General features: G+C 41.6%; 3 protein-coding genes across 3 annotated transcripts in view; 2 read left to right on the top strand and 1 right to left on the bottom strand.

Moving 5' to 3' along the window:
• The window catches only part of LOC103363895 (zeta-sarcoglycan-like), a 37113-nt gene extending 26346 nt beyond the window's left edge, over positions 1 to 10767 (bottom strand). Inside the window, exons 1-2 of the mRNA XM_008290847.1 lie at positions 10645 to 10767; positions 10467 to 10550 (exon numbers count right to left, since the gene is read on the bottom strand). Coding sequence (XP_008289069.1) covers positions 10467 to 10550; positions 10645 to 10767 — 207 coding nt within the window. The remainder of the gene's footprint in view (positions 1 to 10466; positions 10551 to 10644) is intronic.
• Positions 10768 to 11905: 1138 nt separating this feature from the next.
• Positions 11906 to 12830, top strand: LOC103363894 (dynactin subunit 6-like). Its single transcript, XM_008290846.1, has 3 exons — positions 11906 to 11924; positions 12294 to 12463; positions 12539 to 12830. Exons 1-3 carry the CDS (start codon positions 11906 to 11908, stop codon positions 12635 to 12637), a joined length of 288 nt encoding a protein of 95 aa, XP_008289068.1. The 3' UTR covers positions 12638 to 12830.
• A 2380-nt stretch (positions 12831 to 15210) lies between these two features.
• On the top strand, positions 15211 to 18374 carry LOC103363884 (dynactin subunit 6-like). The gene is made up of 7 exons (XM_008290833.1): positions 15211 to 15300; positions 15501 to 15565; positions 15676 to 15781; positions 15861 to 15949; positions 17708 to 17755; positions 17865 to 18007; positions 18083 to 18374. Exons 1-7 carry the CDS (start codon positions 15266 to 15268, stop codon positions 18179 to 18181), a joined length of 585 nt encoding a protein of 194 aa, XP_008289055.1. The 5' UTR covers positions 15211 to 15265; the 3' UTR covers positions 18182 to 18374.
• The last annotated feature ends 624 nt before the right edge of the window (positions 18375 to 18998 follow it).

The following is an 18998-nucleotide window of genomic DNA, read 5'->3' as shown; positions in this document are numbered from 1 at the left end:
GAACCGGCTCCGAGTGATCAATCAGAGGCGCTCGCCTCCAAGACAAGGTCACCGAGGCGACATTATTGTATTAAAAGAGAAACAACACGTCGTTTCAAAGGTGCTGCGCTTCGTTCTGCTGCAGCGACGCCGGATCATCCGTCAAGATTCATCGATTACCAGTTTGCCGTCAGTCGTGGGAGCGACTGGCCCAGAAGTGGAAAAAGCTCCTGGACGGGACGCTCCAGATCTGGATGCTAACGAGCTAATCAGGGTGATTAATGTAGGCTACAGTGTGGAGGAGCGGCCGCTGTCACCTCCGCTTGTATTTACGTTCTTCAGGCTGACAAGTCGTCTGTGTGGCTTTAATAACGTGTCACAGCTTTGTTTTCGCTGCTAATTACTGGCTGACGTTCTGTCATCCCGCCATGACTGGAAGTTTTCCTGCAGCTGACCCGATCAGCTCCGAGCGCTGCTGCCTGTCGACGCCTCGCAGGGAAAATGTGAGACGCTTTCATGGAGCTACTTCCAGCAGAAAGTTGAAAACAAGCACCACGGAGCGAGTTTTCATAAAAGAACGACCGTTAATCCCAAATGTTTGGGAGAGCGGCTACGTGGTTTTGACGTCAAAATGCGTGAATTTTAGTACAAAAAATCCAAATTTGCATGTCGTAACTCAATAACTTAAACCTGAATAGCTAGCTTTAGGCCAACTTTTGTCAATTATTAATTTATTTACTCATGGCACGGTGGTGGCAGCATCATGATGAAGCACGGTGGTGGCAGCATCATGATGAAGCACGGTGGCGGCAGCATCATGATGAAGCACGGTGGTGGCAGCATCAGTAATTTGTTATGACATTTTCTGTGTTTTGTTTTTTTTTTCTAGAGATTTATTTTGTATTTTAATTCTAAAAATGTGAAAAAGTCCCGGAAACAAAGCTAGCTTGTCGACCTTAAATTCAGTAATTCAACAAACTCAGTCCCACCAGTTCATTAAATACTGAGTTACAGGATATAAGATGTAATTTACTGATTTTGACCATTTTAATTTTTTTTAAAAAGTTGTTTCAGTTATTTTCAGTATTTGCTCTTATTAGCAACATTATTTATTTATATGTTTTTTACAGTTATGGTTTTATCGTCTATGTAATGTTTGTAGTTGTGAGTTTTTGGTGGCTAATGTCTATTTTTTTATCTTCTAATTACTGTAAATGCCAAATCTTGTGCCCATGTGACAGTTTGAACCATATTTCCTCCACTGATGGAGCGACTCCATCACATCTCCATCACCTCATACCAACGTCACCAACACATGACTGACTGTCTTCTGCGTTAATCGGAGCAGGATGGAGCTGAACGAGGACGGAGGGGCTGAGCTCGTAAAACGTTCTGCTCTCCGAATAGAGAAGCTGCCAGCCGGCGAGCAGCAGCAACACGAGGCGCTCTGATCTGAGATCAGAGGAGATGATGTCTGTGGAGCGCTGCCGTCCAGGCGAAGGCGGATCTCCAGCGGATCGTGACCGTCGGCTGACAGCGTGAAGCTCCCATCACGGAGGCTGGAGGCTGGAGGCTGGAGAGGAGATACCCAGCAGCAGCAGCAGAATGTTTTTCACGACGTCCAATCATGTCAACAAGTTTGTTTCAAGTCGCCTTTAATTGGCCGACACACTTAATTGACACACCTGTGCTCGGTTTCCCCCGGAGGACGCCGGACGTGAGGCGCATTCACAACCCGAGTCACGCTTTATTCACACTCAGCACGTCGTTAGCGGCGGCCGCTGACGGCGGGCTTCATTAGCTTGTATGTTTTTCCCTGACAGGCTCTCATTAACTGTGGCAGCGCGAGAAAAACCCTCTTTAGCTCCGCGAGCTTCTCCAAGAACACCTAAAGGAGTGGAGTGTAGTCGCAGCTTGTTCTGAACAAAGGGACGGGAACATGCGTTTAACAGTCAGCCCGCGAAGGAACTGTGTTGTGGCAACAAATCAATATCTCCTACAGAGGAGGGCGGCTGATGAATTTTAGTCGTTACAGAACCAGAGACTCTCAAGTTGGTTTTGTGTAGCAGTGAAGCTGAACAGACTCACGAGCTTCAGGCGCTCCATGGATTCATGCAAACACCTGCGTCTCCAGGCATTTATCAGACGCTTTGTGGACACAACTGATGATTGTTTCATTGACTTAAGAGACGAAACTGAAGTGAATTTTACTTCTGGTCGTAAACAAACAGATTAATCAAGAATTAAATTTATTCATCAGTTGCAGCTTCTGTTGAACTGACAGTCAAAACGTCTGTCGTGTCGTCTACGATAGTGAAGCATGGTGGTGGCAGCATCATGATGAAGCACGGTGGCGGCAGCATCATGTCATAAGAAGTGACAAAAAGAAAGTGAAAAGACAAATTCAGCTCCAGAAAGGATGATGTTGACTAAAATCAGGTGAGCAGTATCTTGTAACTGTTGCCATAACATAAAGGAACAACTGTTCAAATGAAGCCAAACCTGAATGGATTCCAAACCAAACTAAATATTTTGGATGCTTTTGACAGTGTTCTAACATAACAGAAAGGTTCCTGGTGGCTTTTTTATTTTTGATGTTGACAAAATCACCCCAATAATTCCTAGAGACAGATGTTTGTTTTCCATTTTGAGTTGTTCTTAGTCATTTGTTAAATACTAAGCATCACAATGTCAGCTTTCTCATCCTGTGCCGTCCTACAACCAACCACAAAAGAACAAAATCAACGTATTTTCATTAAAAACCGATCTGGGTGTATTGTAGGAACCCATCAACATGTGTTGCTCTGCTTGTGCACTGAAGCCTCTCCTATGAAAACCTTCCCACTGCTGGTCCTTGAGAGAAAGACCACGAATGGCTGAACAATCCGTGACCCTCAGCATCCAGCCGCTGTCCTCCACCGGCTTTCCTCCGCCACACAACTTAATCCAGTCTTCGGGCGACCGTTTCCACGGATGGAGAGTTTGTGTCACAACTGCCAGCGGAGGCAAACGTCTCAACAAATAGATGCTGCGACTTTGCAGCGAACACAGACGACCCGTATCGCTGGCCTAGAAATGTCAGCGGGTCCAATTTAACCGGCGATACAGCTGAAGGACGCCACCAGAGGTGCTGACTGTACACCCTCCACGCAACGTTCCTCAACAACGTTAGATGACGGCGGACGCACAGCTCGTAGTAAAACTATCAACTCAACCTGGCTGTTCTCCCACCTCATCGCTTACAATCAAATAAAAGCCCAGCTGCGATCCAGTCTTCCAGCCTACAGCCGCGGCCCTGCTGGACAAGATTCAGTCTATTTTCAATCCACTGTTGCCAAGGGAAACTCCAGCACTTGTAATTTCTATGGCAACCCACTGTTCCCAACGCGAGCGGATCCTGTGATTTCTTTGCAGGAGTTTTAATGCATATATTACCCCGGTGGAGTCATGCCTCCTAAAGCTCGGTTATTCACAGGGCGGCCGGGGGAGTGCATAGTGGCTGGCGTTCTGTCAACGCGTCCTTTCAGCATTCTGGTCACTGCCGGCTCTCACAAACAGAACAGGACGGACGGATCCAGACGTCCGACTGCAGCGAGGAAGCGGCGCGACTTCGACGGAGCTGAACGCCGATCGCAAGGCGGCAATCGTCTGTTTCTGTCAACTTTAGACGATCTGGAAGGTTATAGCGACAGAGTTATCGAACATCTGCGTCTTAGGAAAGACACACTGTATGGTTTATAATCTCATGAGACTTTTCTTTTAATCTACAACAACTTTAGTTTACATAATGACGCCATGCGATGAGATTTGTCCAAACTATTATATAAAACACACAAACGTTAATATTGTTTTTCCATTTCACAGCTTATACCGACATCACAAAATGATTTTGACATCGAAGAAACCAAGATGATCATGGTATCAAATGCAGGTTAAAACGAGCTGTAACTCGTCCTGACCAACCACCGATCACACATGCAGATATAAGCCTGGAAGGTTTAACCACAAAGGCACCTTTTAAAGTTTTCATAAGTGGATTTTTAGTAAAACATGCAGAGTTTTAGTGAAACAATGAACAAAAAGCAGATTTTGGCTTCAGATTGTGACACCTGCAGTTGGTCTGGTTGCACTTTTTAGAGCTTCAATGTGTTTTTAATTCCTGGAAATTTCACGTGTCGAGTATTTATTAAGTTATGAGGCTCAGAAATTGCCAGAAACAGGTAACGCAAGTGAAGTGTAGCAGTTAAAAGTATTTAAAGTATTAAAATAAACCTTTGCTTTGCATATTGTACGTAAAAAAAAATTAAAATCAGGTGATTCTAAGGGGGTCCAATGGGAACTTTTATTCTCATTTTTGCACCAAATGGGGAAACAATCCTTTAGTTTGTCCAAACTCGTACATGTCGTCCAACTTCATTTTCATTAATTTGCTTTACTGATGAATTCTTGGCCCAAAAAACCCCAAAAGTGTTCCATGAGGTCAGACTGACCTTTGACCATCGAAAATCTAATCTTGGTGCCAAATTTGAAGAAATCCCCTCCAGGCGCTGCTGAGATATTGCTGGACGGAGGAAAAAAAAAACCCAGAAACATCCTCACCACGGCCAAGGATGAAAATCAAGCAGCTGTCATTTAAAAGGTCACAGCAGGGACAGATGGGCGCTTAACGGCGGCGACTCCGACACGACGATCCAGGGCCGATAAACTGGAGAACGAATCTCTCGGAGACCTTAATTTACTCAGATCGCAGCTTGTAACAAATTGTCAGGACTCAGTATAATTAAACAACCAGAGACACGTCGAACCAGAAGTTGGAGCAACTCGCAATCTGCAGAAACAAAAGTGTTGCTGAAGCGTTGATGTAAAAGACAATCTGAGACTTTAAACTGTAAATGAACACAACCAAAATTAGCCAATATGAGGATGAAAATAACTAAATAATAAATAATAACAACAAGTCTGTGTGTATTTTATGTCATATTGTCCAACCTTAGTGATGCCCAATCTGACAAAAAAGAATGTAGGGAGTCAAAGATGTGCTGTTTGACAAAAATTGCATTTCCAACTTGTTCTTTAATGTTCCATCGGTGGTCAGGAGCCTTTTTGTAAAGCTCTGCTCGGACACTGTCTGAAACGTAGTGTAGAGAGGGGAGAAGGTCGCCTACTGTGGCGCCACAAGTTCCAAAAGACGGTAAAATAACTGTAACAAATGGGTTATAGATGAGCTGTAGTACCTGGTTGTTCCACCAGGTGGCGCCTCCGACTGGTTAGCAACCAGAGGAGGCGTCGCTCAGACTAATATACTAGCTAATAGAGGGGCACCATGACAAAGACTTATGTGATGCCTTATGACGTCCGGACAGAGCTCTTGTGCTTAAATCTGTTTTCATTTTTCCATCGATGAAACGTCTATCGATCAATACATTTAGCGAAAGTTGACTTTCTCGCACCTCCTCAGACAGAATCATCCTATGACGAGATGCTTCCAGTAAGATCTGGTGCTTGTTCAGGCATCTCGTGCAAAATGATGCTGGATAAAGAAAAAACTCAAATAGACTCAAAATCTGGTGCCAGACAGAAAAAAAACAACCTGGACTCCAAAAGCACTAAAAAAAGCAAAGAGCCGGTGAGTCATTTCTCAGCCTGTTTCGCCGTCTGTCAGACGCAAATGCTCCGTCGACGTTTTACAATTCCACATAAACGGGAGGTGTTTCCGTGAGCAGCTGGTGGTTTCAAACACTTCGACCTCTCCAGGAAGCAGACGTCCACACGTCGCTGCTCTCCGTCTTTTTAAACAAACGGTTCTGTTGCAGCTCCAAAGTTTTTTGATGAAATGAAGGAAATCTGTCCCTGATTGAGTAAATCACTGGTGGTTTAAAGTCGTGGTTTTTTGAAGTCAAGAGGCTGAAAACGACGAATCAAAGAACCCAAATTTTTAATGTTATCTTTAAACCACAACTTCGTAAGAACAGGAGACAGACAGGAAGTGTTCAGGGCTGAAAAACACATTTGCAGTGCGTTAAAACTGTTTAAAAATTCAACAATGCAATTTTTTTTTGTCGGATTTTTCAGGAGATGGAACCATTTCAGGGCTGAAAAACAGGCGTTCACGAACTCCGGGGCCTAGAAATGACGAAAATGCTCGACTTATTTTCTTTTAAGGATAACTGTCAGATTGGAAGAACGTCCTCTAATATGCATTCAAAAAGGCTACGCTGTGATGAAACAATCCAAACATGTTCTACATCACTCAAGACGGACGCCAACAGATGAAATCCTCTCACTGTCTATGTCTATCAATAGAAACCAAATACCTAAACAGGAAGTTGCTTCTTTCTTCGTTTAGGGTAATCGTTGGATTGGAAAAACGTCTTCTCGTGTGCATCCAAAAAGGAAACGTTGGGATGAAATGATCCAAATATGTTCTACGTCAGCTAGGACGGATGTCAACACATGAAATTCACTCACCATCTACATCCATAAAGAGAAACCCTAAACAGGAAGTTGCTTCTTACGTCTATTAACAGAAACCTAAACAGGAAGTTGCTTCTTTCTTCGTTTAGGGTAATCGTCGGATTAGAAAAACGTCTTCTCGTGTGCGTCCAAAAAGGCAACGCTGTGATGAAATGATCCAAACATGTTCTACGTCACTCAAGACGGACGTCAACAGATGAAATCCACTCACCGTCTACGTCTATTAATAGAAACCAAACACCTAAACAGGAAGTTGCTTCTCTGAAACTACAGGAAATCGTCCTGGCGGGTTTGTTAAACAACCATATTTATCTTTGCCGCTGCCACTTCATCAGCCCCATTTAAGTTTCTGCAGAGATCTGACTCTTTTTCTCGTTGCTTCGGGGGCGCGACGGTCCTCAGAGCTTCGACTACAGACCTTACAGCTGGATGCAGCCAACGCCAGCAATTAGCCGGCAGTGCCTTCCCGCTGCCAGCGCGGCTCATCTTCACCAATTAGCGTAGAGGGCGATATTCTACATGCCGCTTTGATCAAACGGTGGCAGGCAGCGGAGGCAGCAACATGCAGCTGAGAAGCTCCTAATGAAAGAAAATGAGACGTTATTAACGCCTGATAATGTTAATCAGCAAATCGGCGCGCCCAGCGGTGCCACCGGAGTCCCGCTGGGCCGCCTCAGCTGGAGGTAAGAAAACATTTGAGACGCTCTAATGACTGCAGCCGTCCGAACGCTGGAATAGATGGAGCAGAGTGTGTTAAAGCCTCTATTTATTTAGGGTTCTGTGGGCGCTCTGCTCTGACGGGGGAGTCCAATCAAAGAGACGGAGAACCCGGAGCGCACACCAATTACGCTGCCTGATGGTACCGTCCACGTTCCGTCGGCGATCAGGCACGTGGCTGAAGCCGTCGATACTCGTCCCGCTCACACGCGAAATCCAATCTTTGTGGCTCCTTCATCTCTGGCGAAGCGTTCGTCAGCGTGGAGTCGCTCGATAAAGAAAATCAACCGGATCTTTAATCCAACCCGACCTCCTCAGAATCAGTTCCTCAGTACGTCTAATGAAGCAGAGTTTTACCTCCAGACCATGAACACTTTCACAGGCCTTTGAAATATCGCAGTGGTTTTCCCGCCTCGCAGAAAAGACCAGCGTTGGACACCGAGATCGCACGCCGTGGTCGTTGGTAGGAACAGAACCAGAACTGAACTCCACCAGAGGATAAAGACTCTCAACGAGCTCTGAACGCTGGAAACTGGTTCCTCGATGAGATTAAACATGAAAACCAAAGTTGTTTCCACATTTTGCCGCCATAAAACACATCCACAAGTGCTAAAGTTTGACTTCTTTGATTGTGTAGAACTGGTTCTGACCCAACATCATCACACATGAGCATCCAAAGTTTGCCCAGAATGTCGATGCTCAAAGTTGGTTGGAGAGAAAATCTTGCTGATTAAAAAAGGGGTTTTGCCTTTAGATTGTGACACCTGGAGTGGACCAGTTACTCCAACCGGACCTCCTCAGAACCAGCTGGTTCTTTATCAACAGTAACTTTAATGTATTTAACGAAGCCGTGCAGAGTTTTACCTTCATGCTGGGAGTGTTTTCAGAGTTACAGAACCTTGAAGTATTCGTAACAGAACAGGAAACAGACACGTGAAAGTTTTACGTCCACCACAAATGACTTAAATAAACAACTTTAAACAAACCTTTAAAACGTGCCTTTAGTGTTCAGACTGCAACACCTGTAGCGGACCTAAAACTGATCTGGTTGCAGCTCAGATGTGTTTTCAAGCGTAAAAAAGAAGACGTTGAAAGAAGCAACGCAGATTAAAAAGCGTCAAATTTCAAACCCCTACGATGCCCTTGAACGGTTTGTGACTCCAACAGTATTCATAGTGTGAAGGTGAAACTTTGCACGACTTCATTAAACACCCTGAAGTTACTGTTGATGACAAACCAGCTGATTCTGAGGAGCTCATGTGGAGGCTCTGAGGGATTTTTCATAGACGACTTGTGGTCTTCGCTGTAGGTTCGACACCAGATCTCCAATAAAGTCGAGGACGAGGCCAACGAGGCCGAGCGTCTCGTTCTCTCTTCATGAGAAACGTCTCCAGCAAGTTTGTCTGGTTTGTTGAAGTGCAGAGTTTAAAGTCGGAGGCGCCGGCAGCTCCGGCGACAAACTGCTGATGTAAACAGACACATGCTTCTCCACGGTGAGCTAGCTTCACTTCGCTAATCCCCAGAAAATCCTCGGAGCGCCAACGGGGCCGTTTTGGACAAGAAGGAGGCGCCGGGAGTTATCAACACAATAACGTCAAGAAACGTCCTGAAAGAGACGCTTGGCTCTAATGAGGAACCACAGAGTGAGCGGACCGGTTCTACGGTTCTGTACCGAGACCACGGCCGGTCTGGGACGATAACAAGGAAACATTCAGAACATTCAGAGGTCGACACGTTGGTGGGATTGTTTCATACGATACGAGGTGTAGAGCGAGAAGGAAACCACAGGTGCACTGTAAAAAATATCCTGTTTAAATGTAGTTCTCTGAGTAATGAAATGTACAAAACTGTAAAAAAAAAAAAAAGTATTTATACAAATTACAAATCCTTTCTAAATATTATGTATATTAAGGATTGAAAACATTTTGGTTAAATTACAGACAAAATGTTAAAATCAAAGGGAAAAAAAACATTATTTACACTTTGAGTCTAAAAACAAAGGTTAAAAAATATATATATTTTAAAAAAATTGTAAATAATGTCCAGATTATCCATAAATGAAAAAAAACTGTGTTAATTGTCCTTTTCTTTTCTGACTGTATTTAAATCTGAACTATCATTATTTCATTATTTTACAGATATTTGCTGTTATTTGTAATAATAGTTATGTAATTAAAGTAATATGTGTTAATTGTACATTGTTTATTATATTAATTTACATGCTAACTATATTTTTAAAAAAAGCAAAAACAACAAACAGGCTAAAGTCTAAATGTCAAAATCATCAATTTGTATTTTTACAAATACTAATTTGTTGTTTTACAACACGTGACCATAAAATTACAACATTTTATTATATTTAAAACATCATTATTTTACAAATATTTGCTGGAATTTGATATTTGATAGTTACTTAACAAAAAAATCTTATTATTATTATTATTATTATTGTTATTATTATATGTTTATACACTTTCTTTTTTTAAAAACACTTTTTGAAAGTCACAATAGTCCAACAGTTTTTATATATTTGCTGACAGATGTTTACAGGGTTTAATTGTTTTCACTGACAATGTTTTACTGTTTAAATCCACTGATAAAAATCATTATGTCACAGATATTAGTCATTATTTTCACTATTCATTCTGTAATTCATTTATTTATTTATCTGTATTCAACTATTTTTACACATTTTTTTTTGGCACTATTGCTGACAGATTTTTACAGGTTTTATTATAATTTTTTTTTTTTTTAGCTTTCACTGCTTTTACTTTACGAAATGTAATTATTGTACAAATATTTGTCATTATTTGCACCATTTTTATTCTGTATATCTTTTTCTTTTTAACTGATTAATGTAATTTAAAAAGAAAAAAAAAATTCCACTATTTTTTCATACTTTTGTCTGGCACCCGATTTATTTATTTTATTTTATTTTTATTCTCGCTTTTGTTTCTTCTTTTTTACAGTTTTTTTATTGTTGTTTTTTTCTACCTACGCTGTTCTTACAGGATCATAATTATTAAACATAATTATTTTACAGATATTTCACATTTTTCTTTCCACAGTATTCCACTATTTTTACATGTTTTATCTGCCAGATCTTAACAGTTTTTTCCGGTATGATTTTAATTTTTATTCACCAGTTATTAACGTTATTAACTAATAGACGTCCGGACCACAGAACCGAACCGTTTCTGCTCGTTTCTAATTAAAGTGCGTTAATTGAAGCTGCACCTGTTGAGGTGAACTTCTGACTGATTTCAACCTTTTATAATAAACTCTGGTTTTCTCACCTTGAGCGTCTCCACGTCCAGAGTGGCCGCCGGCTCCATCCCGCTCGTCCCGCTCACATATTCACACAAAGTTCCCGAAAGCGACTTTAAAAATAAATATAAAAAATAAAAAACACGAATTTCTTCCCTTCGATTCCCGTGAAGCGGCAGAAATCCTGGTTCCTGACGGACGTCCTACCGGCGGGTCCCGGTTCGATCCCAGCACAGAGACGGACGGCAGCTCGCGTGCAACACCGGCTCCGGTGGAGTCCGCCGCGACTCCAAACTCAGGCGTCAAGTTAGAGCGCGTGACGCGGAGCATCCGGGGGGCGGCCTTCAAAATAAAAGTCACAACTAATTCCTGCTGTTGTATTTAAAAGATAAAAATAAACGCAGGACCTCCTCAGAATCAGCTCATTTTTTATGTGCAGTAACTTCAGTATATTTAATGACGCCGTGCTAAGTTTTACCTTCTTACTGTGAGTATTTTCAGAGTTACAAACCTTTAAAGTACATACAAATAGGTCGAAATTTAGCATGTTTTGTTTGCTTTTCCACCATTTCTGAGCCCCGTGACTTTATCAATGCAGCAGATGATCAATTTTAAATCCACTCCAGGTGTCATAATCTTAACAAAAGTGTTGTTTCATATGGAACCAATAATATATCTGCATTAGAAGATCATTCTGCCACAGACTGAATCGTGTTTGTAGATGATTCTGGTACCAAATGTTGGTTAAAATTATCCTTTTATTGTCTATGACTTGTTCTGACCAACCGTCACACATGAGCCTTGAAAGTTCACCCACTTTGTAATTTTTTTTCGACAACAGAAACACATCCGATGATCATTTCTATGACTTTATGTCAAACACAATAAACTGCATCAGTTTTATTATTGAAACTGTCATGCTTCACATAATATTGATGCTCAAAGTTGTTAATTTATTTAATCAGAATGAGATTTAGTGGTTAGATTGTGAAACCTGGATGGATGTAGAATTAGCTCCTGCTTGGTCTTACTGTGAAACTTCCGGTCTTCGTGCCACTCAGACGTGATTTTATCTGGTTTGTTTTGCGGCTTCATCAGGTCGCGTTTCTGAGCGTCTGCCGCCCCCTGCAGGAGGAACGAGACGACGGCAGCAAGTAGGAACAGAGTTAATTAAAATCCTCAGCAGACTTCATTAAACTGATCTGATCAATAAAATAAAACCTGGACTGAAGTGAATCTTTACCGACAGTCTGTGGTTCAGTTCGTTCTGCTGAAACTGGACAAATTAGTCCTGAATTTATTTTTGTTTATTCATAATTTTCACATAATTAGAGTTCTGCAGGCAAACAATAAAAAAATACCTACAGTAATAATGGAAATAAAAGAACGTGAAAACAAATATTCAAATGATAGTAACAGGTTGGAAAGGTTTCACAAACTTACTTTAAGGAAACATTAAGTTAACTACATGACGAATGTAAAGAAATGTGAGTTCATGTCTTATATGAAATTCTGGGAGAGTTCCTCGAAAATTCCCTGAAACTTAAAACAAAAAAAAACCCTATCAGAGAACCATCAGAAAACGTTACCAGAACATTTATTAGTTGTAGTAATGATGATGATGATGATGATAAGAATTCATCAGGGAACTCTGAGGCAATTACATAAGCTTACAAGAAATACATCTGCAAAAATAATCATGTGAATTAAATACTATTATTATAGTAGGCGTACAATAATAGTAATGACGTCATATCTTTTATTGTAAATATACGAAAATATTAATTAAATGAGATCAACGGTTTGAAAACAAATGTTNCTTCTGTTTGCCTCCACCGGACCTCTCCAGAACTAAGCCGTCTCCTTTCTCTCCTGGACCTCAGCCGACCTCGGCAGGAACGTGATCCTGACCGGCGGCTGCATCGTGGGCGCCTGCTGCCAGGTCAACACCTGTGAGGTCGTCCCCGAGAACACTGTGGTCTACGGGTCCAGCTGCATCCGCCGGGTCCAGAGCGAGAAGCCTCAGGTCGGTCCTGCTCCGTCCTGCTCGGTTCTGCTCGATTAACCGGCCTCCTGTTCACTTGTGTTCTCCGTCCTGCAGCCTCAGACGCTGCAGCTGGACTTCCTGATGAAGATCCTCCCCAACTACCACCACCTGAAGAAGACGGTGAAGGGCGGCGGCACCCCGGTCCGGAACTGAAGCAGGAACCAACGGTTCTGTCAGCTTCTGGTCTCTGATGTGTGAAAACCAGCTTCACTTTGCTTTTAGATCCATTTTATGCCTGTTTATGACGCGTCTGTGTTGATCAGTGCTCCAGTAAATAAATGGTTCTGCTTGGTGGCCACCAGGAGGCGCCGCTGAGCAGCTCTGTGACGCTCTTTGTTCCATCAAACTCGTCCGATTGTCTGTTTTTGGGGCTAAAAATACACAGAAATCGAGTTTTTTTGTGCTATAAATAGCAGACGGCAGCACGTCTGGTTCGTTACTGGTGCTGGCGGGCGTGGTCGCCCCCCGGGGTGGGATCTGGGGGGTTGCCAGGTCTGTGCCCTCCCACCGGGGGGTTGCCAAATTGGCACTGAGGCTGCGGTGGGAATTCCAGGCGGTTTATTGTTTGGGGCGTGGTCGGGTTCTGGTCGGACCCGGAGCACCTGTTGGGATGAAGCCTGCTGCCGGTCCGGTTCTGGTCCAGCTGCTGCTCGTTTAAACCCGTCATCCTGCAGCCGAGGCCTCGTCCGGCCCGGTTATTCCACGTTTGGGTCGGCGCTGCTCTAATGAGACAGAAGACAGACGAACAGCCGCTGAGGAGTTCTGATGCGGTTCTAAATCCGGATCAGTTATTTTTTCCTCCTCGACTCGTTTGTTGCTGCAGAGTTCAGGTTCTTTATTCTGTGATCATCAATATGAAGAGTCGATGATGAACAAAGAGAAGCTTCAGCTGGAGGCGGCGGCGCTGCACTGTAAAAAATAACCTGTTCAAACTGTTTATGACTGAATTCTATTTACAGTTTATCGGCACTTCACTGATTTTTTTTCTTCTTTTTTTGTTTGATACAGATAACGGAAAATCTAATTCCCAGTTTTGGTAAATTAGAGGTAAAATCTAGTAAAATTACTAAAAAAAAAACAACCCAAAAACATAATTCTCAATTCTTCTTTTTTTAATTTAGTTTTTCACAGATTTCCCTTGTTATGTTAAATTACAGATAATAACGAGTTAGATTTCAGTAAATTATTTTTATTTACATGTTAATAATAAGTAAATAAATAAATACAATAAAAACAGGCCAAAACTGTAAATAATGTCCTCATCAATAGCCAATATTTTCACAAATATAATTTGTTCGTTTACAACATTTGAGTGTAAAATTACACTTTTTTTAAAACAGTATTTAAATAAGCAAAAGAAAAAATATTATTCTACATATATCTGCACTTATTTGAAAGAAATATGTTTATTAAAGGTTAAAATATACAAAATATTTTTTTAACTTTTTTTTTTAGATTCTTTTATTTTATTTGACATTTTAATTACACATAAGTCATGAAATCACAGAAGAAATGTATTAATTTACATGTTAACCTGCAAATAATTTGTTAAATATGTATTTTTACAAATTGTAATTTATCCTTTTACAGTGTTTTACTGTATTTGAAATAGCAGCAACAACCACAAAACAACAACTTTACAGACATTGATGGTTATTTAAAAGAAAAATGAATATTAATTATTATTATCAGGACTGAAAAATAGAAAATAAAATAATTTTATTTTACAGATTTTGCCTGTTTTGTTCAGTTACAGAAAACATGTAGTAAAATCACACAATGAAAAAAAAGAAGTATTAATTTGCTTTAGTTGAGTTTAAAAAAAACAAAACAAAAAAGGCCAAAACTGTTAAAAAAATAAAATAAAATGTCCACATGAAAAATCTGTATATTTATCATTTAGTAATTTGTTTTGTTTTTTTAATCACATCAATTTCAGCTGTTTTTAAATCAGCTCATATCTGAACATCATCTCACCAGATATTCAGCTCTTTGTTTTTTACAGTACAACATTGTGCTATAAAACCATTAAGCCCAGTCCTGCTGGTATGTTGGGATGCAGCAGGTCTCTGGTTTGGTTTTCTGTTGCTGCAGCAGCAGCTCGGTTCAAACGGCCGCCGGCTGGACGATGGAGGCGTTCTGACAGCTGACCTTTAGTCCAGGTCCAGTCCACTTTGAAAGCTGAGACGTGACCTATAGGCCGCAGAGACGTCCTCCGCAGCCCCGCAGAAATAATTAATCTCATCACGACGGGGATCCAGAACCGCCGGACGTCTTTAGAGCAGCATGGATCCGTGGACCAGCGCCACCAGCACCACCAGCAACACCTCGACCCGACGGGAACCTTCAACACGCCGTCGTACTAATGACACCAGGACCAGTGCAGATGTTCCTCATGAGGTTCATCCACTGACCTCTATGGGTCTAAAACGGGTCAAAAAATTTGAAAATTTTGATTTTTTCTCCATTTTCAAGACCCAATTTTTAAAAATATGTCATCTGCTGGATCCATTCAATCATTATGATCTGATGGAAACTATCCTGTCTGTGTTTTCACCAAGTTTCAAGGCTGTGGGAGTTTTGCTTCTGGAGATATTGAGCCTGTAAAATGGCTAAAATGTTCTTTTTTAAGGATGAAATACAAAAAATTCCAGATTGGAAAACAAAATNTCAAAGCGCCGCTGGGGGGCAGCAGAGAACAGCCAGACAGGCACAATCACACCCCGAGCTGCGGCTGCGCAGGACGGACAATCGATCCCGGAGTGATCGGCGGGCAGCAGGATGTCGGAGGCGAAGCAGATAATGGCTCAAAAAAGGTGAATATGAGGAACGCGGTCCAGATAAAGGCTCGTTCAGGAGAAAATTAACGTCTTCTGTTCATTAAAACGTCGTTTATTAACCGTGTGGATCCGGTGGAGGCAGCGGCGTCCATGTTGTTTTAGTGTCGGGATGAAAAGAGGCTTAGATGGATGTAAACGGCTTTAATTAAATTAATTAAATTATTGTGTGTTTTCAGCGCCAAGATCGCAGCTGGAGCCGTAGTTTGTGTTGAGAGTGAGATCAGAGGAGACGTGACCATCGGTGAGACCCTGACCTCCTGATTATTTATATTTATTTATATTTATTATTTAGGAATAAAGCTCAGTGTTGTTGTTGTTGTTGTTGTTGTTGTTGTTGTTGTTGTTGTGCAGGAGCCAGGACGGTGGTCCACCCCAAAGCCCGGATCATAGCCGAGGCCGGACCCATCATCATAGGAGAAGGAAACCTGATCGAGGAGCAGGCACTCATCATTAACAGGTATACAGACAGGTATTATTGTTGTTGTTGTTGTTGTTGTTGTTGTTTACTTTAATCCTGTCTGCTGTGCCTCCTGCAGCTACCCAGAGAACATCATGCCGGACGCTGAAGGAGTCGAGCCCAAGACGATGACCATCGGCACCAACAACGTGTTCGAGGTCGGCTGTGGTATCCTTCATAGAGATAATCATCATCATAGTAATAATAATATGAGTTTATTATGAGCAGGATCCACTAGAATCACATTGCACAGAAAATAAACATGTTTGTTTATTAAATTTACTGTTTGCGTCACATTAAGGATCAATTTGAGAAAAAATACGACGAGTTCTTTTTCTGAAATATGTGGAAATGTGGGAAAATAAAATAGTTTTTCTCCGTTAAAATCAGATCAGCATCAAAATGTGAAACTTTAAAACTAACATCGTAAGTTTGTATCATCAAAATGACTCATGAAGGAAAAAATACAGAATTATTCCATCATGGTTTGATTAAACTGAACTAAATATATTGATTTTTAACAGAAAACCGATCAGATCGTAAAAGTTTCAGCTGGAATTTATTCATTTGATAAAGTTCTGGGAGGACGTGTTTGTATTTCAGCTCCCAGAATGTTTCTAAAAACGTTCTTCTTGACTGTTGATGTCCTTCGTTTGTCGTCGTGTAACGCTGAGGGAATGTTTAATGAAATAATCTTCTAAAATGTGGATTAAAATAAGATAATTCTTCATTAATCTCACACATGTCTGGTTAATGTGACGCAGATTCTTCTGGATTTAAACATTTAGAAGTTGCACAAACTGTTCAGTAGATAAAAGACTTTGTCCAGGTTCTTGTATTTTTAGTAGAAATTGATCTTAAAGACAGTTTGTCAACATAAAAAATCTTAATAATCAACACGTTTAAATCTTGAGTTTGATCCACATGTTCCAGTTAAAATGTTCTGTTAACATTTAACGTCACAGGAACATTGTTTTAGTTAAGAAATATCCTCAAAACGGTCTTTGAACGTCAGATTAAAACCTCCTTTGATGGGATTTGTGTTGGTTAAAAAGAAAAACGTGTTGAATTTTTACTGTTGTCGTTTAGTAGTTTGTCCAGCAGAGGGCGCTGCTGAGCCACAACATTAAAACCACCGAATACAGAGAAAAGAAGCATCTCAGTTACAAAAAATGCTTTATTTATGTTGTTTTCTATCATTAGAACCAGCCTGTAGCCTTAGTTTTTAGCTAATGTGTCATTTTTTTGACTTTTTAATGTTTAAAAATTAATTATGTGTGAAAACAAACAATTAAATTCTCCTTTAAGTGTTTCATAAACGTTTTAATACAAATAATCGGATGTCAAATATATATAAATATAAATACTGTCGTAAAACGAGTAAAATAGTTTTTAACTGCAACAATCTTCAGTTAATTCTGGAGCTTTTAAAGTGTGGTTTGAGTTTTTACAAGTAAATTTACATAAAAGTCATGAAAACGAATGAATTCTCCTTTAAATGAAGACGATTGTGATGTTTAATTAAACACATTTAATTTAATTTAATATGAGCTTTTAAATGTAACTTTCACCTACAGATCTTGACACGTCTTTAATGTCGAATAAAAATATACGTTTACCTTTAAAATAACAGATTTATGTTTTAAAAAATAACTTAAATAATTTGTGATTATATTTACAACAACAAACAGTTAATTCTGCGTCAAATCAAGAAAAACACAAGTTTTTAAAAATAAGTTTGCATAAAAATCCAGAATATTTGACAAGTTTTAGTGTTAAAATAAGTCTGTCTGTAAAATTAGTATTATTGTTGTTGTTGTTGTGAGTTTATACACAAACAACCATCAGTAACTAAACGACGTGTTGATCAGTCGGCCTCCAGTTTAAACAGTTCAGAGCGTTTCTAGTCCTTCACGTCTCCGTCAGTCTCTCAGGCGCTGAAGATCGGAGACAACAACGTGATCGAGTCTAAAGGTGAGTTCTGGTTCTGGTTCTGTTCATGTGGAGCAGAAACATGAACTTCTGTTTGCCTCCACCGGACCTCTCCAGAACTAAGCCGTCTCCTTTCTCTCCTGGACCTCAGCCGACCTCGGCAGGAACGTGATCCTGACCGGCGGCTGCATCGTGGGCGCCTGCTGCCAGGTCAACACCTGTGAGGTCGTCCCCGAGAACACTGTGGTCTACGGGTCCAGCTGCATCCGCCGGGTCCAGAGCGAGAAGCCTCAGGTCGGTCCTGCTCCGTCCTGCTCGGTTCTGCTCGATTAACCGGCCTCCTGTTCACTTGTGTTCTCCGTCCTGCAGCCTCAGACGCTGCAGCTGGACTTCCTGATGAAGATCCTCCCCAACTACCACCACCTGAAGAAGACGGTGAAGGGCGGCGGCACCCCGGTCCGGAACTGAAGCAGGAACCAACGGTTCTGTCAGCTTCTGGTCTCTGATGTGTGAAAACCAGCTTCACTTTGCTTTTAGATCCATTTTATGCCTGTTTATGACGCGTCTGTGTTGATCAGTGCTCCAGTAAATAAATGGTTCTGCTTGGTGGCCACCAGGAGGCGCCGCTGAGCAGCTCTGTGACGCTCTTTGTTCCATCAAACTCGTCCGATTGTCTGTTTTTGGGGCTAAAAATACACAGAAATCGAGTTTTTTTGTGCTATAAATAGCAGACGGCAGCACGTCTGGTTCGTTACTGGTGCTGGCGGGCGTGGTCGCCCCCCGGGGTGGGATCTGGGGGGTTGCCAGGTCTGTGCCCTCCCACCGGGGGGTTGCCAAATTGGCACTGAGGCTGCGGTGGGAATTCCAGGCGGTTTATTGTTTGGGGCGTGGTCGGGTTCTGGTCGGACCCGGAGCACCTGTTGGGATGAAGCCTGCTGCCGGTCCGGTTCTGGTCCAGCTGCTGCTCGTTTAAACCCGTCATCCTGCAGCCGAGGCCTCGTCCAGCCCGGTTATTCCACGTTTGGGTCGGCGCTGCTCTAATGAGACAGAAGACAGACGAACAGCCGCTGAGGAGTTCTGATGCGGTTCTAAATCCGGATCAGTTATTTTTTCCTCCTCGACTCGTTTGTTGCTGCAGAGTTCAGGTTCTTTATTCTGTGATCATCAATATGAAGAGTCGATGATGAACAAAGAGAAGCTTCAGCTGGAGGCGGCGACGCTGCACTGTAGAAAATAATCTGTTCAAACTATTTATCAATGAATTCTATTTACAGTTTATCGGCAC

The sequence above is a fragment of the Stegastes partitus genome, unplaced genomic scaffold (genome assembly GCF_000690725.1).
Source record: "Stegastes partitus isolate 25-593 unplaced genomic scaffold, Stegastes_partitus-1.0.2 Scaffold698, whole genome shotgun sequence".
NCBI classification, from domain to species: domain Eukaryota; kingdom Metazoa; phylum Chordata; class Actinopteri; family Pomacentridae; genus Stegastes; species Stegastes partitus.
The sequence above is the reverse complement of the archived record's forward strand: the minus strand, read 5'-3'. Positions and strand labels throughout refer to the sequence as shown.

Coding starts and splice junctions, on each gene's coding strand:
- LOC103363894 (XM_008290846.1), top strand. Junction 12,464..12,538: donor TCCAGAGCGAGAAGCCTCAG/GTCGGTCCTGCT, acceptor TCCGTCCTGCAG/CCTCAGACGCTGCAGCTGGA.
- LOC103363884 (XM_008290833.1), top strand. CDS start 15,266: ATGTCGGAGGCGAAGCAGATAATGGCTCAAAAAAG. Junction 15,301..15,500: donor CAGATAATGGCTCAAAAAAG/GTGAATATGAGG, acceptor GTGTGTTTTCAG/CGCCAAGATCGCAGCTGGAG. Junction 15,566..15,675: donor CAGAGGAGACGTGACCATCG/GTGAGACCCTGA, acceptor GTTGTTGTGCAG/GAGCCAGGACGGTGGTCCAC.